The sequence below is a fragment of the Prionailurus bengalensis genome, chromosome B4 (assembly GCF_016509475.1).
Source record: "Prionailurus bengalensis isolate Pbe53 chromosome B4, Fcat_Pben_1.1_paternal_pri, whole genome shotgun sequence".
In the NCBI taxonomy this organism is placed as follows: Eukaryota; Metazoa; Chordata; class Mammalia; order Carnivora; family Felidae; genus Prionailurus; species Prionailurus bengalensis.
This window is the reverse complement of record NC_057358.1, coordinates 24,615,814-24,641,709: the sequence shown is the minus strand read 5'-3', so window position 1 is coordinate 24,641,709 and position 25,896 is coordinate 24,615,814. Positions and strand designations below refer to the sequence as shown.

General features: G+C 40.8%; 2 protein-coding genes and 1 pseudogene across 6 annotated transcripts in view; 1 reads left to right on the top strand and 2 right to left on the bottom strand.

Moving 5' to 3' along the window:
* Positions 1–9,341, bottom strand: part of PDSS1 (decaprenyl diphosphate synthase subunit 1) — a 42,843-nt gene extending 33,502 nt beyond the window's left edge. For 3 of the 5 annotated variants that reach the window (XR_006294756.1, XR_006294757.1, XM_043564884.1), the window contains exons 1-4: positions 9,151–9,341; positions 5,026–5,090; positions 4,472–4,592; positions 1,276–1,406 (exon numbers count right to left, since the gene is read on the bottom strand). Coding sequence is in view for 3 of the 5 variants with exons in the window: in XM_043564884.1 (XP_043420819.1) it covers positions 1,276–1,406; positions 4,472–4,592; positions 5,026–5,090; positions 9,151–9,279 (446 nt within the window). In the remaining 2 variants the exon portion in view is untranslated. Of the gene's footprint in view, positions 1–1,275; positions 1,407–4,471; positions 4,593–5,025; positions 5,091–9,150 lie in introns of those variants that run through there. The other 2 variants (XM_043564883.1, XM_043564885.1) reach the window with 2 other exon arrangements.
* On the bottom strand, positions 5,575–5,687 carry LOC122474104 (annotated as a pseudogene).
* Positions 9,342–9,372: 31 nt separating the features above from the next.
* The window catches only part of LOC122473985 (protein adenylyltransferase SelO-like), a 33,991-nt gene continuing 17,467 nt past the window's right edge, over positions 9,373–25,896 (top strand). Inside the window, exons 1-11 of the mRNA XM_043564864.1 lie at positions 9,373–9,945; positions 13,600–13,718; positions 14,612–14,740; positions 18,051–18,115; positions 18,200–18,256; positions 18,348–18,446; positions 18,636–18,703; positions 20,475–20,562; positions 22,361–22,430; positions 23,735–23,807; positions 25,431–25,514. Of these exons, the coding sequence (XP_043420799.1) occupies positions 9,699–9,945; positions 13,600–13,718; positions 14,612–14,740; positions 18,051–18,115; positions 18,200–18,256; positions 18,348–18,446; positions 18,636–18,703; positions 20,475–20,562; positions 22,361–22,430; positions 23,735–23,807; positions 25,431–25,514 (1,099 nt within the window). The 5' untranslated portion in view covers positions 9,373–9,698. The remainder of the gene's footprint in view (positions 9,946–13,599; positions 13,719–14,611; positions 14,741–18,050; positions 18,116–18,199; positions 18,257–18,347; positions 18,447–18,635; positions 18,704–20,474; positions 20,563–22,360; positions 22,431–23,734; positions 23,808–25,430; positions 25,515–25,896) is intronic.

The following is a 25,896-nucleotide window of genomic DNA, read 5'->3' as shown; positions in this document are numbered from 1 at the left end:
GATGATTTTGCTCCCTGGGGACATTTGGCAATGTCTGGAGACATTTTTGGTGCTCATCAACTTGGCAGGGGGTGCAACTGGCATCTCATGGGGGGAGGCAAGGGATGCTGCTAAACATCTATAATACACATGAGAGCCCCCACACAAAGAATTATTTGGTCCAAAACATCAGTCACGTCAAGGCCAAGAAACCCTGCTCTAGGTCACATGAGATGTATTCAAATGTGGTTCATTTCTGCTGCTCTGCCTCCTCGGTGAAGTGGAAGCGGACCTGAGGACAGCGAAAGGCCCGCTGCCAGAGAGCTCTGTCTGTTGAAGCTGCACTGTGAGCACTCGGTGAGTCTCCGAGGGTGGGTGGGAGGCACTCTGAGGTGGCGTATTGTGCTGGAGCTGGAGGCCCAGCAGCGGGGAACAAAAGGCCGACACAGGCTGAGGAGAGCAGCTGCTGAGAGGCAACACCTGACCCTCTTGAGGCATTCCTCAAAGTACGATCTACTGGGAGGAGGGGATATCATACAGATGTCCAGCCCTAGGGAAATGGATGAGTACATTATGGTGTACTGGAATTTCCATTGGTACATCACACGATGTAAAAATAACAACCATGAAGACACTCCAGCATCGTGGTAAAGAGTGAAAACACAGTTGGGAGTAAACAAAGCAGAATGCAATCCTATATACACAGTATGACTGACTGGGTACAAGAGTAGAGGGGATGAGGGAACTGCAAAGATGGCTGCCTACAGTAACAGGTCAATCCTTTTTCCTTTTAAGATTTCCTTTGATACCGTGGTTTCAATGTTTAACGATTTTATGTATGTTCAAAACACAAAAGTTGAGGGCCAACAGTCAAAACGCCTTCTTTCAAGATTTTTCTTTGGCAGATTTCCAAAGGTCATGGGAAGGTAGGCTCTCGGGGGTGTGGTACCCAGACTTGAAGCACAGTGGGTGTAGCTCTGTGTGTATTATGATTACATGCATGCATACACCCTGCTATTCTACACTTCGGAGTGAGAAAACCAAATCTGGCTTTTAAAATTCTTTTCAAAATGCTTATTTGCAGCTGAAGTTGTTCTTTGAGGACATTAAAGTGTGGAAAAGGAAGATGCCTATACCAGTGGACTCTGGTGACTCAAAGTCAGAAACTACTCACCACAAAGTGGATTCTTAGATAAATACTACCTCTTCAACAGGGAACTAAGTGGCAAGCTTGGGGAGGAAGATTTGGCAAATATAAAAAAAAAAACGCCAGAGGAGTGAAAGTCAGTAACTCACCGGGAGTTATTATGATGGCTATTACACGCCCGGGCCATTAGCACCACAATAATTGGTCGAAAGGCTTTTCCTTTACCATCGAAGTAGTATTCAGACATTTCCTTAAGTTCGGTTGTAGATATGACTAGTTCCTGGAATAAAGTTTCTCTGTGTCAATATGGCATCACAATGGCACAAAAGTCAACAGGATTTCTTTTACAAAACCCTGATTTGATTTCAGTGGACTCAGTTGTATTCAGTGTACTCATTTCACTTGAGAGATTCAACACTCAGCTGGAAAAGGTGCTAACACTGTATTGTCCCAAAACTGGCTGTCCTGCAGCTGGGCCACAAGCAATGCCTGGCCCGCCTGAGTGGCCTAAGGGCAAGGGTGAGCAGTGCCGCCTGCCCCTGTGACTCCAGCAGACTCCAGGGATGAGCAGGAAAGTACCAGGTGGCCCAAGGACTCTGGGCCAGTAACAGCTGGATACAGCAACAGTTGGATAGGGGCAGGTAGCAGCTTGGAAGATGGAGGGGAGAGGACAAAGACAGGGAGTGTGGGAGCCAATGAAGCAGGTGTTAAGGGAGTGTCTGGGGTGGGGAGGCAAAGCTGTGTATCAGGGGCAGGAAGACAAGAGGACAGCCAGGGAGAAGCAGGGATCAGTAAGCCTGACTCGGCCAGACAGGTGAAAGGTTCACAGAGGAAGTTTCAGACACAGTTTGCCAGACTGTGAGGAGCTTACAATTGAGTTGGGGAGATAAAATTTCTTAAAAATATAAAATGTTCAGAATGGTAACTTGGGTGATGACATAATTAAATTAAACGTAGTAAGGGGTGCCTGGGTAGCTCAGTCGATTAATCGTCCGACTTCGGCTCAAGTCATGAACTTGCAGTTTGTGAGTTCAAGCCCCACATCAGGCTCTGTGCTGACAGCTCAGAGCCTGGAGCCTGCTTCAGATTCTGTATTTCTCTCTCTCTCTCTCTCTCTCTTTCTCTCTCTGCCCCTCCCCTGCTCACACTCTGACTCTGTCTTCTCTCTCTCTCTCAAAAGTAAGATTAAAAAAAATTAAAAAAAAATAAATGTAAATTAAATCAAATGCAGTAAAAGTTCAGAGAAGGGAAAAATCAGCATGGGCTAGAGAACCAACTATTTAATGGAGGGTATAAGCTTTGATCTGGGACTAAAGAATAAGAAGGATTTTGATTCATGAAGAGAAGGGAGAGGCTTCCAGGCAATGGACATGTGTTTACTGTATCTGCCTCTCATGGACTTGCTATGATGAACCACAGCTTATGTCCCCAAAGAAATGGGAGCTAAGAATGGACCCAGAGGACCATCAGCCAGGCTCAGGTGAACACAGTACAGTGGGACAGGCTTTAACTAAGATAGCGACTTTAGTACCAAACACAGCAATAAACGCAGAGATTGCAAAGTAAAATGAGTCCTATAAGGAGCTCAGTCTAGAGGGTGAGAGGTACAACGATAATTACAATACACAGTGTGATGGGTGCTGCTCTGAAGGTAAGCGCAGCTCCTCTGGGAGCACAAAGGGGGCCTTGCTGGCTGGGGAGGGGGAGGCAGCAGAGCAACAGTGACAGGGCCACAGAAGCAGCAGTGGCCTGGCCTAGACTGTGGGGATGGAAGGCAAGAAACAGACAAGGAGGACGTGAAAGGAGAAGAGGAACAATTCCAGGATCCTGCCTGGGGTTCCCAGGTGGCACCTTCAATGAACAGGAAAAACAAGAAAAAACAATTAGGAAGGGAAAGCAGAGTTTCAGATAGGTTACATTTGAGACAGTCATGGACATTCCATGGAGCTGACCAGGGAGTAGTTAGATACGTGGTTTTAAGAGAGACAATTCAACCTGGAACAGACATATTATTTGGGAAGTGTTCCACGTTGTTGGGAGTGGTCAACAGTGTCCAATGTTCAATAAAGTCACAGGAGATAAAAACCAAGTGTCCACTGGATTTAGCAGAAGGTGCTACGGAAGCTACGGGTTGGCAAAGGCAGGTTAAGAGGGGAGCCTGGAAAGGAAGCTGCAGAGGGACGCTGGAGGAAACTTGAAAGGGCCAAAAAGAAAGAGGCAGGGAATACCGTACTGGAAGGGAAGGGGGAACAAGGCTCAAGGGATGGCGCTTTAAAGGATGTTTCTGATTCTGTGTCTCCCTCTCTCTGCCCCTCCCCCATTCATGCTCTGTCTCTCTCTGTCCGAAAAATAAATAAACGTTGAAAAAAAAAATTAAAAAAAAAAAGGGGCGCCTGGGTGGCGCAGTCGGTTAAGCGTCCGACTTCAGCCAGGTCACGATCTCGCGGTCCAGGAGTTCGAGCCCCGCGTCAGGCTCTGGGCTGATGGCTCAGAGCCTGGAGCCTGTTTCCGATTCTGTGTCTCCCTCTCTCTGCCCCTCCCCCCGTTCATGCTCTGTCTCTCTCTGTCCGAAAAATAAACGTTGAAAAAAAAAATTAAAAAAAAAAAAAAAGGATGAACAAACTGGAACACCAACATTGGCTGTGAGAGAGGTGAAGAGGGAGAGCCTGCAGAGAAAGGAGAGGGAACAGGCAATGGCAGGACTAGTTCCTAAGGCACTGAGGAGGCAAAGGGCACGGGACTAAGCTGGAGGCAAAGGGAGGCCTGGAAAGGCCTTTCCTCCTGGAAAGGGAGGGAACATTTACTTCACTGAGGTGGGAGGAAAGCATGCAGATGGGTACGTAAATGGTAACAAAGCAGGTGTCCAGAGAGTGACTCCTAAAGGCCTCCCCTCAGTCTATTAAATAGGAAGCGGCCGTTGCTATGAGAACAGGAGAGTAAGGTAAGGGTTTGAGGAGGAAAGTGGAGGACCCTGAAAGGGAAGGAAGCTGATGAGGGGCACATGAATATTTCTGGGCAGCATCTGAGAATCCACCAAAAGTTTTGTGGATAAAAGCATTTAATACATAAAGCCCCATTTGGGGGCAGTCTGGCACTGATCTTCACGCACTTCAATATGCCTGGAGCAGGTGAAGGAATAAGGGAGGGTAAGTACCGGTTTTTTCAGTTCCCCAGCTCTGTGATAATGCCACTCTGGATGGGGACATGTACTGTACCCTCCATACCGCCCCCCTATGTTGCCCAAGAAACATTTGAAACTTGACACTCATGAATCAAGTTTGCAATGACAGTGTACACAATTCTAAGAAATCAACATTACTGACAGTACTATCAAAGCTCTCTTACCTTTCTAATGTCTTCATACAGATCTTTCAAGTCTCTCCAACCGAGTTTGAAAGGATCGATGTATTTCTCACCACTCCGTGTTTTACTACAACAGCACGCTGCTGACGTTGTGTGATGGAACCTGGGACAAGCACAAAGCACACAACGTAAGACTGAGTGCCATTCTATTAAGTGAGATAATTTCATTTTTAAGTAAGAATTATATACACATATTCATATACATATACTTGCTGGAAATTAAGCATGAATGGTCATTACAATTTAGAACACACAGAATTCTGTTCTTGCTCAACAATACATAAATAGCTTATTTTTATAATCAGGAACTCAAGAACCTACAAAATCAAATACTAAATTAGTTTATTGTGTTCTGAGTTTAAATTTTATTATACTCCCATTTTTTTGAAAAGGCAGAGGTCACACAGAGTGATACCGTGGCACGTAGTGAGACAAAATATTCAATTTGTTGGAGTAGCCCCCCACAGTTTAGAACAGAAATTTACTGGCAATATGGCTAATAACTTTAGTGGTTGTAATACAGATTATAAACTTACCGTGACATACTATACCTATTTGAAAAAGCAGATGTTAAACTCTTCACAAGATTAAAGTAGGACATCTACAAAATAAAAGCATTAAGAAACCTATAAGAATATTCATGCAAAAATTGTTTATAATGCCAGATAAATAAAACCTCCATAGTTCATAATAAATACAGTCTTTAGTTGTCCCTTGTAGGTAGATTGCAAACTTCAGAAAAATGATAATAAAATTACCTTATTACAAAAGCAGTATTTGTCATTACGGAATATATAAGAAAAGAACACATCTATAATCTATCCCTTTCTCCAAAGAAAGCTAGTTTCTATATTCCTATCTATCCTTTCAGATCTGAAAAGTAGTTTTAAAACAATTTCCTTCCATTTAACTAAGATTGGTCAGAGAATAGTAAAGATTTATTCTTCAACCAGTTTAAAACAAAGAATAATCAAGCTCCCCCAAGCATCAGCCTGGATGGTGAAAGGGAAAAAGATTTCAATGTTGAGGAAGGAAATTTCCATTGCTAAACGAACACTGCCTATTTTATTTTACTATTATTTTTTAAAAATATGAAACACTTCACGAATTTGCATGTCACCCTTGTGCAGGGGCCTTGCTAGTGCTAATCTTCTCTGCATCCTTCCAATTTTAGTGTATGTGCTGCCGAAGTGAGCACGAACACTGGGAAACATGCTGGGAAATAGTACTGCCTGATCAGCAATGTTAAAAAATGAGTTCAGTGGTACATTTTGAAAATATTAACTTAGAGATCAAGAACAGAAGACTACAAAGAGATTTAGGGGTGGTGACAACAAATGTTAGTTCCAATGATTACTGAGCACTATTATGGGCCAGGAACTATGACAGGCATGGGGGACCCAAAGATACAAACTGACGATCTTAAAGAATTCAGGGACACAGTCATTTCAAAAATTACTAATATATTGGGGTACTTGGCTGGCTCAGCCAATAGAACATGTGACTCTTGATCTCAGGATCCTGAGATCAAGAGTCCTGAGAGTGAGTTGGAGCCACACCTTGGGTGCAGAGTTTATTAAAAAAAAAAAAAAAAAAAAAATTACTGATTTACCGATTTAATGTGGTAAGGGCTCTGTATTTAAAGTACCTATTTTGACAAAAAGGACAAATTTAGTGCAAGAAAAATAAAACTAATCTACTCTACTTGCAATAAAGTCTTACAAAGTGCTTTTACACTATGACCCTCACAAGTACTTGCTTTTATAGAGCTGGGGAACTTGAAGTTCAGAAAAGTCAAGCCTGAAAAACTGATATACAGATATGTTAACGATATATCAAAAGGAAAAAGCATCTACAAAACCATATGTATTATGTGATTGCAACAAAAATTTTTACATACGTGCATGCACAAATAAGATACACAATGGGGTTTAAAAGTGTATAAACCAGGGTATTAAACATAGTAATTTCTGAATAAATAGGATTGTGGGAGTTTTTTGTTTTATTCCTTTTTTGCTTTTATGTTTTCTGATTTTTTCCTAGTGAACACATATTGCTTTACACATATTAAAATGACAATAAAGGTTGACTCTGCCAGGCAGGCAGTCGCCAAGGAAGACTGGCTGAGTTCTAGTCGTTCCACAATAGCATTATACATTCATTAGACCAATAAGAACATTTATGATGTCCCAAGAAAGCGAGGTGATCTTCTGATTTTACCATTATATGACATTTAACCTGCTTGTTTCAGCCTTTGTAATTAATTCATACAAATTCAGTATTTCATTACAATACTCAGTTTGAGACCTAATCTAACCTGGGGCGAAGAGTTAAAATTACACAGCTAATATGGAGTGCTCTGAACCACTAGGCAGCCTAATAGTTATTAAAACCATGGTCTTTGGAAGATGGATCTTGGTTCAAATCCCAACATTTCCTGGCCATGTTACCTTGTGACATCTTTCTGCTAATACCTACTCACGGAGAGACGCTGCAATTAATTCGGAGAAGTTGTGTAAAGGTCTTAGCTCAGAGCCTAACACACTGTACACATTTAATACAGTCTTTGCATATCTATAGTATCTACAGTATTTAATGTCTACTCAGTCAAGGTATCTTCTGCTTTAAGATGGAGCCATGTTTTCCAAAGGAAAGCTTGTGCACTGTTGGTGGGAATTCAAACTGGTGCAGCCACCATGGAAGACAGCACAGAGGTCCCCCTAAAAATTACACAGAATTCCCATATGATCCAGTAATTCCATCACTGGGTATTTACCCAAAAAATATGAAAATAAATGCTAATTCGAAATGGTATATGCACCCCTATGTTTATTGCAGTATTATTCACAATAGCCAAAATATGGAAGCACCTCAAGTGTTCATTGATGGATGAATGGATAAAAATGCTGTGGTACATATACAATGGAATATTATCCATTAAAAAGAATGAAATCTTGCCATTTATAACATGGATGGAGCTAGAGAGGGTAATGCTGACTTTCTAACTGAAACAAGTCAGTCAAAGACAAATAGCAAAGGATTGCACGTGGAATTTAAGAAACAAAACAAATGAACAAAGAAAAAAGAGACAAACCAAAAAACAGGCTCTTAACTACAGAGAACAAACTGCTGGTTACCAGAAGGCAGGTGGGTGGGGGGGGGGGTGGGTGAGATAGGTGAAGGGTGATGATCAACAGTAACATTTCTCTTGATGAGCACTGAGTAATGTATAGAACAGTCAAATCACTATACTGCACATCTGAAACTCATATAACACTGTTAATTATACTAGAGTGTAAATAAATCAATAAAAAGGAGTGTCAAAGAAAAGAAGTATCCAGTGCTATCAGATGGTGGGTGCCAACATCTCTCCCAATAATGCCTTCATCTGTGACACTGTAAGTATTTGAAGTCTGGCTAGGACTGTACTGAAATGGGTCCCAGCAAAGCCCGGAGACTTTCATTTCCCATATTCTCTTTTTTACTGTCAGTCTGCGGGCCCAGTTGCTATTCTCTCCCCAAATGTCCATTCTGGATAAGTTGTGACATGTATCCACCTTGGTACAGAGCAGACATTTATAAATGCTACATATTTCATATAGGTACATGGTGTCTGAAGAGTACATGGGAATATGAAGTGTCCCAAAGCCAACCAAAACAGAAAAGTCCTAAATTCAATAAACTTTTTAAAAACGAGCCTTGTGGATGAAAGGAAAACATAATAATTACTGTGTGACTGGAGAAGTCTCTAAAAAGGACAGTGAGTAGATAGATTTTGCTCAGTTTCTCTAAACAATATGGGCCTACCCATGGCACGTGGAGAGTCAATCAGTGCAGGAAAGACTCATGAAGCCACAGAACATGTCAATTTACAGGGGCTAAACTGGCCGGAAAGGGAGAAAACTGACTGGGCCCAAGGGCTGCAGGGCGGAGAGTCAAGCAGTCATGGTTAGTGCTGAGATTCTTACTCTACTTCAAGAAGTCACATGAAATCAAAGTTCAACGTTTCTCTACTTGTGACATCCTCAGGCCTCTTCTCCTTGCTGTGACCTTCTACCCCGTCCAGGTAGGCTCTCTCGGACCGGGAAGCAACTACCGTAGGACTGAAATCCGGTCCACTCTGAGCATCAGCCCTACACGAAGCCTCTTCCGCCTATTCCGAGCCCACCTGGATGCCCTGGATCCCAGAGCGCTCAGAGCACCTTTTGCTCTTAAGTCCTAATTAAGAGCGCTCCTCCGGAAGCCCTGGGTGTAAATCGAAAGGAAACAGCTGCATTCGGTCTCCAGGATGCACTAGGTCCACACGCCAGGAGACAACCTGGCTGCCCTCCCTCCACTTTCCCTGAGACCCGGCTCCTCATCCACCGCTATTTCCCCAAACCCTAAAGCGCCTGGGTCCCCAGGACCGCGTTTTGCAGACTCGCGCAGGGCGCCCCAACATCAGGCATACGCCCGGCACCCACCCCTCCACATCCCCCGGCGGGGCTCGGGCCCATCCCGGGGCCCATGCAGCCCCGGGTCCCCATTGCAGCGCAGCCTCCCGGCCCCCTGCCCCCTGCCCGGCGCACGTGCCGCCCGTCCCCATTCATTCATCCGTGCGGCTGTCATTGGCGCGGTGACCTCTGCGCCCCGCCGCCGCGCCCGCCTCAGGGCCTCCTCACCTGCACGCCGCCGTCGGCAGCGGCGGGCGGCCCGGGGGGCCCCATGCGGCCCGGGGAGCCGGGCCCGGGGCTCCGGGCAGCCGGCCTCCAGGAGCAGCAGCGCCGCCAGGGCCACCGGCACGAAGCCATGGGGTCCGAGTCTGAAAGCCGCGGCGGAGCGCTGGCTCCGCCTGTGGCCGGGCGGTCTTCCCCCCGGGACCCGGAGCCGGAAACTTGGCACAGGAAGTGCTTCGACCTCGCCCCGGGCTGCGGCAGCTCGTTCCAGAGCGGGCCTAGCGCCGCCGGCGCTTCCCCGGAAGGGCCACGCGGAACCTTAGGCGCCACCGCTGCCCTAAACTTGCGGGGGTGGCCCCTTGCCGGTCCCCGTAACTAAGCGGGACATTTCACTTGGACGAGCAGTTTCTCCCGAACTCCTGCCCACCCTCCGGGGAGCTAGGAGCTCCCATCAGACATAGCCAAAAAAAAAAAAAAAAGGATCTTTGGGGAACCGGCTGTTAACAGTTGCCACCGTGCGCCAGACTCTTGTTCCGCGTATTTAGACAAGAGCTATGACTCAAAGAATCAGATTCCCGTTTTGCTGTCTGATCCGGGGTCTCGCGTTTCCACGGCTGCTTCTCTTTGGCGTGACCTGCCCCAGCGTTGTCTGCTGCCTATTGCTACCTGACCTCGAGGGAAGTGCCCACCTCTTGCTTCTTTCCAGAAACAAATCGAAACATGAGCTGGGCTATTGTGAGACAGAAACTAAGTTAGCCTTGTCTCTCGACTTTTGGACTCTGTCCTCTGAGAACCTTTTAGGTATATGGTGGCATAGTTTGGCGGTATTGCTCATAACTGGGTAGTAGTCCCACCCGTGGGTGTACTGAGCTGTGTGAAATTGCTTAGTATTTGGTAATGTTGGGTGTAACTTGCCAGTGTGGGAGATACCGGAGAATGTACAGGATTAGTACCTGATGTGAGTTAGAAAGACCTTTCCTTAATTCTATAGCCAGATCTACTTCTCTCATGATAGTGAGAGAGCACACTTACATCAAATCCGCGCTGCAGTAATTCAACATGACATAAATAGGGCCAATGAGAGAAAGTGTAGGCATTTTGGATACAGAATGAAAGAAACATCTGTCTTCAAAAAGTCACCGTTATGGGGAAACAGACCAGCAAAATAGGCAACTGCAATTCTCTGAATTTTTTTTCCTGTTCTTTTGAACCATGCGTTTTGCATTTAAAAAGTGAACGTGCCCGTGGTATAGCTGAGCACATTATTTTTATATTTATATTCAGTTATTTTTTACTGAATAAAAGCATAAAATAAGGCTTATTTAAATAAGCCAATTTTATGATTTTTCCCCCAATCTTGAAAAGTAGTATGTAAAAAATAATGTGAGGTGCTTTACAAATAAAGGTTGTTTATACACAGCTGTGGTTTATCTTGATATAGCTCTGTACATTAAATATTCAACAGGTACAATTTGCCATGGTAAAGTGTAGCAATAAATTATTTACAACAATGCTACTACTTAGATACTATCATTTGCCCTTTTTCACACACAGGGAAACATGGAAGAGTTACATGTCTTGCCAAGCTCCCAGATACAGCACTACACCGTTCTGTCAGGCCGTTTTCATTTGGAGATTGTTTTCCAGGTTAAAACAAAATATCTGGCTCTTTAAAAAAGAAATTTTATGGCTAAGTATATAGCCTTATGCAAGGCTAAGTTGGGGAAGCGGATGAAATTTGTGACGGTTTCCAACATTATAGATAGCTAAACTTTTGATGAAGAATAACCCATCAATAGGACATGCAGAATACAAGTAGTTCTTTTGACCCAACTAGGCTAAACATGTGTATAGGAAGTTAAAACCACTGAGCTGTGTAAGGAACTGCCAAAGAGCCGACTCTTGTGCACAGGCTAGGAACAACTTGGGTTGTTTTGACTGCACTTCTAGGAATGAAATAACCAGTACTGACTGATATAAATGGAGCAAGTATGTAATTGAAAGCATTTTTGAAGTTATTTTTTCAATGTTGGAAAGTTGACTATACTTTAAGACATTTTCTTTCCACAATGATGATACTGTTCAAAACATTATCTATGGTAGGACCAGGTGTTATACAGCCAAGGAGAGACTGTATACATAATACTATGTACATCTTAACTGTGTCTTGATTCATAATACTGCATGAAAACATCTCATCTTGATGTTATTAGATAAATGATCAATTATCAAGGTGACTGTGGTAAGAACATTTACTGAGAGAAGAGGTTCAAACATAGCGGTGCTGAAAGATTAGCAGTTTTTGTGGATTTCATATTCTTAGGCTAAACTGAATTCTAAAGAATTTAATTTTGGAATTATTGAAATCTCTGAGATGTTAAGATAGAGACTTAATATACATTTGGAATTTTCTCTTGGGTTTGTAGTGTGTGACTGATTATTTGGGTAAAGTGTAGCAAAGGTAAGGAAGGTTTGGGTGCCTCTGAAGCAGCTGGCCTCTTTTTTTCCCTGACCAATGATCACATATGACTGACTAATCAACTACCGTACCAAAATGTGAATCAGTCAGTACAAAATCATGAGTATTAATGAACAGTATATATAGCCTGTGCTCTATTAAAATGTTAGGGCATCATAAAAAATGCATAAATTATAATTTAGTCTATTTCCACACAGTGGATCTCTTAAAAGAGACTCAAATACATTGTTGGATCTTCTACTTTTAATCATATTGTCAGGTTTTCTGTGGCAATGCTGAAATCATTTGTTTTTTGGTTGGCTACCCATTTGTTCCCCATGATGTACCTTCTTTACCACGTATTTAGGGGAAAGTGTAAAGGTTAAATCTGGTCCACATTTGCCTCTTTTTATACTCCTACGGGAAAGATAGATAATCACTCTTATTTCTGTTACAACTTGCCATTTGGTTCACCTAGGCTTGAGTGGGACAAATAAAAGTTATGCCAAACAGTTGAACTGATTGTCCCAATGCCACCTTTCTCTACTGATTACAAATATCATTTTAATTATATAGAGCATTCTTAACATTACTTTGGACTGTTTCTGTGCTTTTCACTGAGTCCCTTTGGTCTTTGCATCTATCTTAACCTTTTAGTTATCTTATTTATTTATTTATTTATTTATTTATTTATTTATTTAGAGCAAGTAGGGGACAGGAGCAAAGGGAATCTTAAGCAGGCTCCACACTTAGAGCAGAGCTCGACCTGGGTCAATCCCCACGACCCTGGGATCATGACCTGAGCCAAAATCAAGAGTCGGATGCTTAACCGACGGAGCCACCCAGGTGCCCCAGCTAATTGTGTTCTTATAATTTATAATATGATAGGAAAACTCCCATTTCTCTCTAAAAAAAATAATTTTTATTTTTCAAGATTTACACTTAAGATGATCTGTTTCTTCGGAAAAGCTCTACTGGGATTTTGGCTGGATATCCATATGTTTATTAAATAATTTGACTACACTGACATCTTGATAATATCTCTATCCAGAAACAAAATTTTGTGTCCCCTTGTTTTGTAATTTTAGTAGTACGCCTACCGTCTTCTGTTTGTTTTTTTGTTTTAACTGGTTGGTTTTAGGAAAACATTAAGATTTTAAAAATTGAATGTAAAATAAAATATGTTGAGTATCTAAAGCATGATCAAAGCTCTCTTTTTTTGTACAGCTTTTAAAATAAGGTAGATGAGGGGCGCCTGGGTGGCGCAGTCAGTTAAGCGTCCGACTTCAGCCAGGTCACGATCTCGCGGTCCGGGAGTTCGAGCCCCGCGTCAGGCTCTGGGCTGATGGCTCAGAGCCTGGAGCCTGTTTCCGATTCTGTGTCTCCCTCTCTCTCTGCCCCTCCCCCGTTCATGCTCTGTCTCTCTCTGTCCCCAAAATAAATAAACGTTGAAAAAAAAAATTTTTTAAATAAGGTAGATGAGCTTTACTATGTGTTTTATACATTTAGTAAGACATCTGTTGCCTGGTATTAGAATTTATGTGCATATCTGTTTCCTTCAGTAATTACGATTTTCTGAAGGACAGAAAGAATGTGATTAACTGCCTAATATTTTTTGGTTGGATTCCATTGAATTGGCTGGTACTATAATTGTAAAATTGTTATGCAGCTCACCTCCGCTTTATTTATACATTCTTATTTATAAATATGTTGTGCATCCTGTTGGTCTCCTATAAATGAAAATCCTTGAAGACAGGGTATGTGTCTTGGTTTAAACTTTTGCCATCTCCCATCTTCTTGGGTGGTTCCATCTACTGTATTAGATGAATATTGGATAGCTATGGTTGAAAATGATAGAATAGGCTTTAACCCAAGTGGGAAGAAATAGCGGTATAAATTAATTTTCCTGAAGAACCGTAGCCCTTCTAAGGAATATTAATTCTATGTTTGCAATAAATGAGAACACTGAGTTTTTTTGTGTGTTTTTTTTTAATCAGCTGTGTTGCCAGTTGATCCTGTTAAAGAAAATTATGTTCGTAAAGTGAAAAACTGTATTTTTTCAATTGCCATCCCTACTCCTTTGAAATCAAGAGTACGTCTTGTAGCAGTTTCAAAGGTTAGGCTTGATTTTTTTTCACAACACAGATACTTAATTCACTGTAAATTTTGTCTAAAAAGATGGTCATACTTTTTAGAGTTGAATTGTTAAGTGATAAATGCCTATCTTTGTGTTTAAAATTCACACACACTTGGAGTATGTCATTCTTAGAAATCACTTTTTGCTATTGATTCCTGGAGCTAGTACTCCATTTCATCTTAAAGTTATCTTACAGGAAAATATACTTTTTGGAAGAAGGGGGGTAAGTAAGTTAAATTCTTAAAAATGGGCTCTAATAATGGATTCTAAATTGTTCTCTCATGATACAATTGAATTGGGGAATAGAAATAAGACATTTTCCTTTTTTCTAGTTCCTTTAAAGAATATGAACTAGGAAAAATATTGTTTTACCATGCATCACAAGAAATACATAAAAAATTTTAAACTAAGAACTAATTTTCCTTTTTTTAAAAATTTTATTTTATTATTTAAAAAATTTTTTTTTCAACGTTTTATTTTATTTTTGGGACAGAGAGAGACAGAGCATGAACGGGGGAGGGTCAGAGAGAGAGGGAGACACAGAATCGGAAACAGGCTCCAGGCTCCGAGCCATCAGCCCAGAGCCCGACGCGGGGCTCGAACTCACGGGCCGCGAGATCGTGACCTGGCTGAAGTCGGACGCTTAACCGACTGCGCCACCCAGGCGCCCCAAAACTAATTTTCCTAAATAACGTAAATAATCATATAAAGTACGCTACATCTCTCATGAAAAAATATTAATGTACTTTTGGAAGAGCTTCTTTTAATTTTCTTTCTTCCATCAAGTCTCCTTTGTTAAAAATTCTTAAAGGATTACTTAAGTTTGTAAGGCTTTTTTTGTTTGTTTGTTTTCTTGTTTTTTCCTGCCTCAGGAAGTTCTAGAAGATATTTTGGACCTTGATTTATCTGTCTCAGAAACAGATGATTTTATCCAGCTTGTGAGTGGTGAAAAGATAGTATCTGGATCCATTCCATTGGCTCACAGATATGGTGGCCACCAGGTAGGAGTAGCATCTGCATTACTTCCCTTATGTAAATATAAACAGTTGGTGGAAATACTGTCCCATTAATGAAATTACTTTGCATTGATTCCTTTGTTAGTGTATTGAGATGTCAACAAGGTGTTTCTAGAAGAATGTGTCATCCTAAGATGCTCATAATTAGCTGATGTGATTTCTTGCTGTGTTAAAAATAAAACCCAAGTTTCTTTGATGGAATTGAGAAAACCGGGGCAGCACCAATATAAAATTTCTGTGAATTATCGCTAGGTAACTCATTTGGTGAAGTTTTGGCAAGAGATTTAGGTAAAGCAGCACAAAAAGTCAATATAAAATCTCAGAAGGATAAAGAGATTATAGTTTTGCCAGGACAGCTGTACAACAAAGTTTTAGAACTGCTAGAAGCTGCTAGAATTTAATTAGGACTAATTGGGGGTATTATGTATGTTGAAGCAATTAAGAATGTGCCTTCTAGAAATAAGATATTGAAGCAAGCTCAGGGTGTGGTGGTATCTGACTAATTAAAAAAAAGAGAGAAGGAACACAGGACTAATTGTTGAACTTGCTGTGACTTTCCTGTGAACCAGATAAGATTAATTTAACACTCTGGGGGGGCCTGGGTGGCTTAGCAGGTTAAGTGTCTGACTTCAGCTCAGGTCGTGATCATGGGTTTGAGCCCTGCCTCGGGCTCTGTGCTGACAGCTCAGAGCCTGGAGCCTGCTTTAGATTCTGTGTCTCCCTCTCTCTCTGTCCCTCCCCGGCTTGCACCGACTCCTCTCTCAAAAATAAATAAACGTTAAATTTTTTTTTAATTTAACACTCTGATTGTCCCGAGGCTGGCTTACTCTGGAATAATTTTTAGGAACGGTAACAAAGTGTAATAGGGTGGGAGTAAGGATTAAGTTAGGAAACATGAAAAGTGCTTCCATGATACCTATGATAATAATGATAGTATCAGGCTCTGTCTCTTGGGGGCAGGTAATTCCTTTCAGATTTTTGTTGCTTTCATTCCTCAGTGTCCTAAGAAGCAAAAGCATCATAGAAACTAAGCTAACACAAGCTTGAGAAGCAAAGTGACATAGACCACTAATTAGAATTGAGAAAGACTTTAAGGATCATCTGTGACAAACTTGAACCTCAGTGTGTTGATCTGTAATGTGCAAGGGTTGACCAATACCATTCCAGGAGTTGTGAGAAGTGCTGTGGCAAAGAAATCCACTTACTTTAACACTCCATTTTTCAAACATACTTGACTGCAGGGTTTTATTGTGTGCTGTTCTTAAGGAATAATTATTAACATTTTGCTGAACTATGTTTCTCAATTTAGAAACTTCTGGACTATATGATCCTTATGGTTTTGTTTTGTTTTGTTTTGTTTTGTTTAGCTCCCAAATATAGGGATCCCGTGGTTCAAAAAGTCATTCCCCATATAGGTTAAATTTATTAGCATTTTGTACCAGTACTCACGTGTACTGTTAAAGTATGAATGCAAACCTTAAGCCCTGCAGAGTTTTGTTAAGCTGTATTTTTTTGTAGGTTTACTTTGTAATATAGTAAGTTAGATGAATCTTTTATCAATTTCACATTTCATCTCTTCTTCTCTCTTTATAATTTGAAATTACAAATATTTATAAGGACGGCTTTGTCCTTTTGAACAATAAATGGTTTCTCTTTTATTAACAGAGAATTACCTTCTTATTTCCCCTGACTTCACTCCTGGCTCTGGATTCACCATTCTTTCTACTTCTTTTTCACGGTGTGGCATATACCTAATGTATTGTCAATTTTAGAAATTGCCAAAGCACCTCTCAGATTTGTGCTCTTAGAGGTATTATGTAGCCGAAGTTAATGGTGATCTGTTCCTGGTTAAGATGAAACAATACCAGGTAGATTTTTCTCAATTTCATGTTTTTCTCTCAAAACTATAAACATAGTTTAAATATTTCACAGCTGTTTATAGAACTCCGTTTATGTGCCAGGAGCTATAATGGTGAATGAGACCTGTCCCCTTTGTTCAGATTGTTAATACTCTAGGGGAGGGGACAGATAAAGAAACAAATTCTATAACATCCAATTATAGAACATCAACAAAACATGAAAGGGGTAAGTATAGGAGTTATGGGAATTCACAGAACCACCTTCCTAGTCCCAGAAAGTCAGAGACCACTTTCTGGTGGAAGTGACATGCATGTAGAAAATGGAGTCCTGTCCAAGTTAGCAAATCACCGTTAGCAGTAAAAATAATTACCAACTTAGGAGCACTTGCATATAGTACAAAGCATTTCTTAGCATTCATTCTTACACCTGGCAAGGGTTAGCTCATTTTACAGAAATGAAAGGTCAGCCTCAGTGGGATTAAGTCACTCAAATTTCCATAGGTAGTAAGTGGCATAACTGGGAGTTGGGCAACTGCAAACAGAAAAATTTGGAAACAGTCAATCATGCAAGTTCAAAAGCAATTTTTTGAGTTACAAGTATGTTCCTGATTTCACACTGCATGCATATAATACTGGCAAACCTTCTATGAATAAATTGTTCCTAGTTCATATTCTGGAATTAAATAGATCAATAGATCAGTTCTAAGTATTCTACACCCAACAAGCTTGAGCTCAGCTGTAAGATGATGAAGTTAATTATATGTCTTAAATTTATATTCTTAAAATAAATTTCACTTATGTTTTATTGATTGAATTTCATCTTCACCTTTATTCAAGTTGTTGATTATTATAATCCTAAAAATGCCATTCTCAATTTAAAAAATTCTCAAAAATGTACCTAAAGTACCTAAAACCATCAGAAACAATTAAAAAAATTTAATGTTTATTTATTTTTGAGATACAGCAAACAGGGGAGGGACAGAGAGAGAGGGAGACACAGAATCCAAAGCAGGCTCCAGTCTCTCAGCTGTCAGCACAGAGCCTGACACGGGGCTTGAACCCATGCACTGCAAGATCATGACCTGAGCCAAAGTTGGATGCTCAACCAACTAAGCCACTCAGACATCCCTCAATTTTTGTAATGTTTATTTTTGAGACAGAGACAGAATGCAAGCGGTGGAGGGTCAAAGAGAGAGGGAAGATAAAGAATCCAAAGCAGGCTCCAGTCTCTGAGCTGTCAGCACAGAGCCTGATGTGGGGCTCGAACTCATGAACCTCAAGATCATGACCTGAGCCAAAAGTCGGACACCTAAACGACTGACCCACCCGGGCACCCCAACCCATTCTCAATTTTGACAAAATAGCTTTGGCTGTAAAATTACTATGAAAGCTTTAAGGGCTAATAAGCATGAATAATTTCCCTTTTTCTCCTTTAGTTTGGGATCTGGGCAGGTCAGCTTGGGGATGGAAGAGCCCATCTTCTTGGAACTTACATGAACAGGTACCACATGTTTTCTGGTGTAGTAGCCTTTCTGCTGAATATTAACATGAATCTTCTAATACTTAGATTTCTTTGTTGTTGAAGGCAGGGTGAAAAGTGGGAGCTCCAATTAAAAGGCTCAGGAAAGACCCCATATTCCCGGTACAGTTTGATATTTTTTTTTAGTCATCTAAATAAAAATTGGTCTTGTCTTAATTACAACTGAATATCTTCTTTGTCTTATTTCCCTGAGAAATGGTGATGGCAGAGCTGTACTTCGTTCCTCAGTGAGAGAATTTTTATGCAGTGAGGCTATGCACTCTCTCAGAATTCCAACCAGCAGAGTTGCAAGGTAAATCCTTTTTCCTCAAAGCTAACTTTCAGGACTGCATCACGTTATCTCCCGACGTGTATCAGTAAAGTGAGCAGACAAATCTCTGGTAGCATGATTTCTCAGTGTTTCTTTTGGTTTTAGGTACTTCTTGGTGGCTTGCCAGCAGCTAAGCGCTAACTTTAATTGTTGGATTCTCTTATGTTTCAGTCTGGTTGTAAGTGACGATGAAGTATGGAGAGATCAGTTCTACAATGGAAACATTGTGAAAGAACGAGGTAACAATGGTTTTTAGGAGACTTACATACAATTAGCCTAAGTTCTTAAAGAGTAACCGATACTGGACAGCTCTGTGTCGGGTCTTCTTAAAAGATGGCCCGTGGTTCTTCAAGATGTAATTGCCGCTTTATGATGTTACCATAGAATATCCTTTCTCACATCCTTATGTGCGTAGCCCTTTGGTTTCAAAGAGCAAACATCTGGGAAGTGAACAAAAATGGTTATGGACAGCCAGCAAAGTGTTACAAAGCCAGGGCGCCAAAGTTCATACGCTCCCTTCTGAGGAGAGACCCTTAGACCTTTCCTCACAGCCTCATTGCTCTTACTTCATGCTCACTTCCAGTCGGTTCCACTAGCTTTTTCCTCAGCCTTTAGTAGGTCAGAAATTAAAAAAATTAGGAAGAGGTGAGAAGTGTGGAAAGGGAAACAGTGAGAGAAACTTGACCCTGAATCTCTGGGCAGGGAGGAGAATTGAAAATCAGTAAGGAATACATTTTATTTCTTTGTTGTTTGCTTATTTTTTAAGTAAGCTCTACGCCCCACGTGGAGCTTGACCTCACTACCCTGAGATCAAGAGTCACATGCTGTACTGACTAAACCAGCCAGGTGCCCTAATAATAAACTCATTTAACAACTTAAACAACAGAGTTATTGAGAGCTGCTGACAGCCCTACATGCTCTCTCGGGTCCTGTGGACGTGACCATATAACAGAGCAGGATTTTTACTGATGTTCTCAATGATTCACTAAGTGCACGTTATATTCTTAATACTTCATGCCTGATATGTTTTGACAAGATTTTCATAAAAAAACAATCTCCCTAAAGTCTTCATGCTTAAAGGAACGAAGGATTATTTATCTTTGAGATTAGGAAGGACTTTAGTAGGGGGAGAAGGGGAGGGGCCCATGGAGTAGGGAAAGAGGGAGCAGCAGGTATTGGATCCTGGCAGAGCAGGATGTTTAGTTGCCTGGGATAGACTTCATCTTGACATCTAAACACACATAAGTACAGCATTCCTTGTGGGAAAAAAAAAAAAACCCGCGAATTCTACTTACTAGTTGTTTTACTACTATAGTCAGGACAGAAGGCTGTGAACACTAACACAAAAATGCATAGACTCACTTTATTTCTTTAGTGTATGCATAAGTTAGAACATACAAAAACATTTATTTATTGAAGTTAATTTTCAATTAGTTACACCAATAGAAGGCACTTGCAGGGACTATGCCACGGAAAGCATTCACGGATTCCCTATTTCAGGATAAGTTACGGGGAAAAGGTCACAACAGAGGAGACTGGGAGTCCCATGTTTGCAGCCTGACTGAGCAGCCTTCGGTGAGGTTGGAGCCTTGGTATTTCTGAAAGTGTTGTGGCTACTGACACTCTGATTCAAGGCTTAAAGAAATAGAGAAAAACCCTTGATCCTTTCTAGGGTATAAATTAGTTTTTTTTTCTGATAAATTCAGTTACTGTATTATTTTTTATTAAAATAATTTAAATTTGGAGGCACCTGGTTGGCTCAGTTGTTTGAATGTTTGACTCTTGATTTCAGCTCAGGTCATGATCCCAGGGTCGTGGGATTGAACCCCATGTCAGACTCCACACTGAGCGTGGAGTCTGCTTGAGTTTCTTTCCCTCTCCGTCTTTTTCTCTCTCGTTCAAATAAATAAATAAATAAAAATAAAGTAAATAAAATAATTTAAATTTTAAGAAAACCATATTATGCTATATTTGCATAGTTTAACTTATGCTGAAATGTTTGTTTTTCAGGTGCTGTAGTGCTGCGTGTTGCAAAATCATGGTTTAGAATTGGATCATTAGAAATTTTGGCTCATTATGGTGAACTGGATTTACTAAGGTTAGAAAATGAGGTGGTTTTTTTTGTTAAATGACAGAAGACAATTAAAAAATGCTTATATACATGCTGTGAAGCTAAAATATCGTTGGTTTTCTTATAAGTAAAACCAAATATTTCAATAAATAATTATTTTTAACGCTATGTGCCTAATATCACGTGGGTTTTCTAGGAAGCTAAAAGAAGTGTGAGACACAGTAGACCCTTTCCCCAAGGAATTTTTTTTTTTTTTTAAATTTTTTTTTTTTTCAACGTTTATTTATTTTTGGGACAGAGAGAGACAGAGCTTGAACGGGGGAGGGGCAGAGAGAGAGGGAGACACAGAATCGGAAACAGGCTCCAGGCTCCGAGCCATCAGCCCAGAGCCTGATGCGGGGCTCGAACTCCCGGACCGCGAGATCGTGACCTGGCTGAAGTCGGACGCTCAACCGACTGCGCCACCCAGGCGCCCCATCCCCAAGGAATTTTTAATCTCAAATGCAACTATCAACTGTGGGGGTCTGTGCCATTCAGAGACCTAGGTGGAAATGACTCAAACCCCCCACTTCTGCAGCCTGCAGAGCTCGAAAGATCTCCTTATAACTTCTGGGATTCCCACGGTTTTGACATGTGTGAGATGCCTGTTTTGCTCTGGGTTGACCCAGACTTGAAACTTAGCCCCTTCAATAGGACAAAAACAGGGGCGCTTAGGTGGTTTAGTCGGTTAAGCGTCTGACTTCGGCTCAGGTCATGATCTCACAGTTCATGAGTTCAAGCCCTGCGTCAGGCTCTGTACTGACAGCTTGGGGCCTGGAGCCTGCCTCAGATTCTGTGTCTCCCTCTCTCTCTGCTCCTCTCCCACTTGCACTCTGTCTTTCTCTCTCAACAAATAAATAAACATTAAAAAAAAATAGGACAAAATGAACCAAACAGGAGAATTTACACAAAACATTTAAGAACAGGTGCATCTTAGTGAAGATTTTTCTGCAGGGGAGACAGAGGATTGCTTCAAAAGAGCAAAAGCAATTCTTCCCCTTGCATCATGCAGTACAGCTTCCAGCATTTTCTGATATCTTGGTGCCTGTGATATCTGTGCTTACAAAATTTCATCTTCCTTCAGCAGACTTAGCAAGATGCGTTTTCAGAAAAAAATTTCTTCATTTAAGAGGAATTCTGTTTCCTTTTGTTAAGATAACACAGTTTTAAAAACTCATAAAAATTCTCATAGGCAAACTAGAATCATTAGGAATGTGGGTCCTATATTGTAGTTATGAGCTTAATAAATCCAGATTCCACCTGGTCCACCAAGAATATGGAGAGAAAAGACATTGAGGGAAATGAATAAGCAAAACAGAGAAGTCATCACATTGGTCATGAGGGGTCTCTGTGTCTCTTACGTTAGCAAATGTTTACTGAGCTCCTGGTCATCCCTGCTTGTTGAGAGAGTTGTCTATACTCGCTGGGCATTATTTCTAACTTCCCATTTGTTTTTTCGTTCACTTCTGCTTGGATTCTGGGTCTGGGTCTTGTCAGGATTTGCATAGGGTGCAGCATACAGCAGGTGCAGGACATGTACACTGGGTACGTACTGAACTAAGCTGACTCTGTAACATAATCAGATGGAATCTAATCGTATCTTAGAAACACATTTCCAGTTTTAACTGGTGTTGAGGAAAGGTTTCTCTATGGCTGTTTTGGGAGTAAAATCTTATTTCAGTTTTTAAAAATTTAAGCTTGAATCAAATGGCTTCCTGAATGTCAAGGGTGGATTTAGATGGTTTGATACGGAGGCATGCCGATACTCTCCCCTTCTTCTCTCCAGAACATTATTAGACTTCATCATACGGGAGCATTTCCCCTCAGTAGAGGTCGCAGAACCTAACAGATATGTGGTAAGTTTTTAAAGACAAAGGGCGGTATTCGGTCTTCTCTCATTGCTCGTCAACGTCAACGGTTACAACTTATAACTTAAAGAAGTAAAGGTAGGAAAGGAAAAAGAGCACTCTGAACATTTTGTTAGAGGAAGAGAAGGTGAACCACTTCAGAAACAAGACACAGATAAGAAAGTGGTTTTGTGGGACACCTGGGTGGCTCAGTCGGTTGAGTATCCAGCTTCGGCTCAGGTCATGATCTCATGGTTCTTGGGTTTGGCCCCGTGTTGGGTTCTGTGCTGAAAGCTCAGAGCCTGGAGCCTTCTTCGGGTTCTGTGTCTCCCTCTCTCTCTGCTCCTCCCCCGCTTGCACTCTGTCTCTTTCTCTCAAAAATAAATAAACATTAAAAAAAAAGCGGATTTGTTTGAAAGGATCTAGAGAAAAAGAACAGATACTACTGCATCCTGACTCTAGACATTATTTTTTGTGCAGCATTTATAACTTGGTCCTATGTGTTCTTTTCTCACATGTGAGATATATGGATATTTCTGTATTAGTCATTCCAAAATACACATAATCCATAACAAGAAAACATGTGATTTTCTTTTCTTTTCTTTTCTTTTCTTTTCTTTTCTTTTCTTTTCTTTTCTTTTCTTTTCTTTTCTTTTCTTTCTTTCTTTCTTTCTTTCTTTCTTTCTTTCTTTCTTTCTTTCTTTCTTTCTTTCTTGGTTTATTTATTTATTTTCAGAGACAGTGTGAGCAGGGGAGAGCAGAGAGAAAGGGAGACACAGAATCCCAAGCAGGCTCAAGGCTCTGAGCTGTCAGTACAGAACATGACGTGGGGCTCAAACTCACGAACCATGAGACCATGACTTGAGCCTCAACCGAGAGTCAGATGCTTAACCGACCGAGCCACCCAGGCACTCCTAATTTTCTGTTCTTGTGGAAATGTTTTGATCATTGTACCCTCTTTTACCCTCTTAGCAGTCACAGAGAATGGAATGGCATTATTTTTGTTGGCCATTCGTTTCAAAGTTTAAGAACTCACTTTACTTTTAACTCCCTTGTGCTGAATTCTAATGCTTTCTCTGTTCTTACTGGACGTGGGGAAAGCCTGGCCATAATACTTTGTCTGAGCCATTAGAGATTATTTCTTGCTAATTCCCTCCATTCTTCCATGTTTTTCTTACACCTAGTAATTTCCATTTCTTTATTTAGGTTTTGGCTCTCTGAATGTTTTCCATGTTCTCCTTGTGACTTACCAGAAGATTCTAAAAGAGTATGCATTCCTGAAAAATCTGACAAATTTCTGAATTTTATTTTAGGATTTCTTCTCTGTTGTGGTATCAGAGACAGCACAACTCATTGCCTTGTGGATGTCTGTTGGTTTTGCTCATGGTAAGTTATCTACTGATGTGTCATTTTTCTGTTGGGGAAGTAGAGGTAATTTGTTGAAGCAGAAGACTTCTTTTTTGTGTGCCTCAAAATATTCCTGCTGATGAGCTTCTTAACATTTATAGCCTATGAATTTGTTTTCAGCAACAGAGAAACAATTTTCTCGTGTTTGAAATGGTTTTGAGTGGAACAGTATACACAAAATAGAGTAGGCATCCTCAATTTGATGAGGATGTTATTACCTGTAAAGCTTTTTAACCTCATGGCTACATGTATTATATTTAGATCTCTTTAAAGCTGTTTTAAAAATCTTAAGTATAAAAGCACTACATGCTTAAGGTAAAGAATTTAAAATATACAGAAGTGAGGGGTGCCTGGATGGCTCAGTCAGTTAAGCGGCTGGCTTCGGCTCAGGTCATGATCTCGTGGTTCGTGGGTTCAAGCCCCGTGTCAGGCTCTGTGTTGGCAGCGTGGAGCCTGGAGCCTGCTTCAGATTCTGTGTCTCCCTTTCTCTTGGCCTCTTTCCCATTCATGCTCTGTCTCTCAAAAACGAATAAACATTAAAAAAATGCTTTAAAATATACAGAAGTGAGTGTGAATTCCATTTTCCAGGGCAATCATTGTTAACCATTTCCTATCAATTCTTTTGGACTGTTTTGGAGGATATTCATAATCTTTGAAAAAAGCAGGCCTGGCTTGTATGTATGAAGCCATCTTGTGTGTGAAGTTGCATAGGGAGGAATATGTCCCTGAACTAAGAATAACTGAAAAACAAATCGTACACTTACTAATGTGTCTAGGTAAATACCAAACGGAATTCCCACATTGCAGAACTTCTTGAAATCTGCTTAGCTTATCACACACATACTCTGTGTATCTCTCTTGGGGTGGTTGGGGTAGGGAGAGCGGGCTCAGCATTTCAGAGTTTTTGCTATTATGAACTCTGCTGCAGTGACTACCATGCCACTGTATCTTTGTATTCTTGAAGGTGACTTTTTGAGGATAGACCCCTAAAGTGGAATGGCTGGGTTAGAGAGTCTGTATAGTTCACGTTTTGTAAACAGAGAAAGGCTGAAACTCTATATTGGACACCGTTGCCAAATATCCTGTATGTAACAGGCTGGTGTATTCATTCCCCGGCTTCTTCCTACCCCAGCCATGGCCTCCCCGGCCTGGGAGGCATACTCTCTCCCCACAGCTGGTGACTGTTACTGGAATGCATAGCCATGTTTTTCCCTTTTCCCATCCTTTGAATATGAATTAATCTTATTCCTTTATTAGCCTCAATTCCATTCCAAGTAACATATATTGTTTAAACAAATCTAGAAATTGAGGATAAGTAAGAAGAATTTTTATTTCTTGGGGCTTTTGTTCCTGCAGTGTTTGAAATCTTTGCAGGGGGTAGGGTATAAAACAAAAGGGTAAATTTAATTTAAAGATATAGTTTTAATATATATTAAGCTATTTGGTATCACCAGTTAAACTTTCAATTGATAATCTAATTTTGCCGTATTTCCAAAACAAATGCATTTCCATTACCTTTTCTATTCTGGATAATTTTATACATTTAAAAATGCTTTATTGTTTTATTACTGTGTTTTCAGAAACTTTTTGTTGTGGTTTCAGGTGTTTGTAATACTGATAACTTCAGTTTGTTATCCATTACAATAGACTATGGTCCATTTGGTTTTATGGAAGCCTATAATCCAGGTAAGAGTGATTTATATGTAAACATATGTATGTTTACACACATATATCTTATTTCACTAAAAAATTATCACAGGTTTATTTTAGATAAACTGTTATAGGTAATACAGTGGTGGGGTAGTAGAGAGAATTGGGTTCACTCATAAAACGTGGTACTTAATCTTCTGGGGCTATACGGATTCAAAAATGAGTCCTTTGTGGTCTGTGCCCTTAAAGAATGACATATTAGAGAAGATGCCAGGGAGGGGAGTGGGGAACATATGTGAGACCAATGCGGGTGTGACTTCGGGCATCTGACCCTTAGCAGCTCTGTGCCCTTGGACAAGTCACTTAACTTGGCACTTTACCAACCTATAAAATGGAGGTAACAGTAACACAATACTTA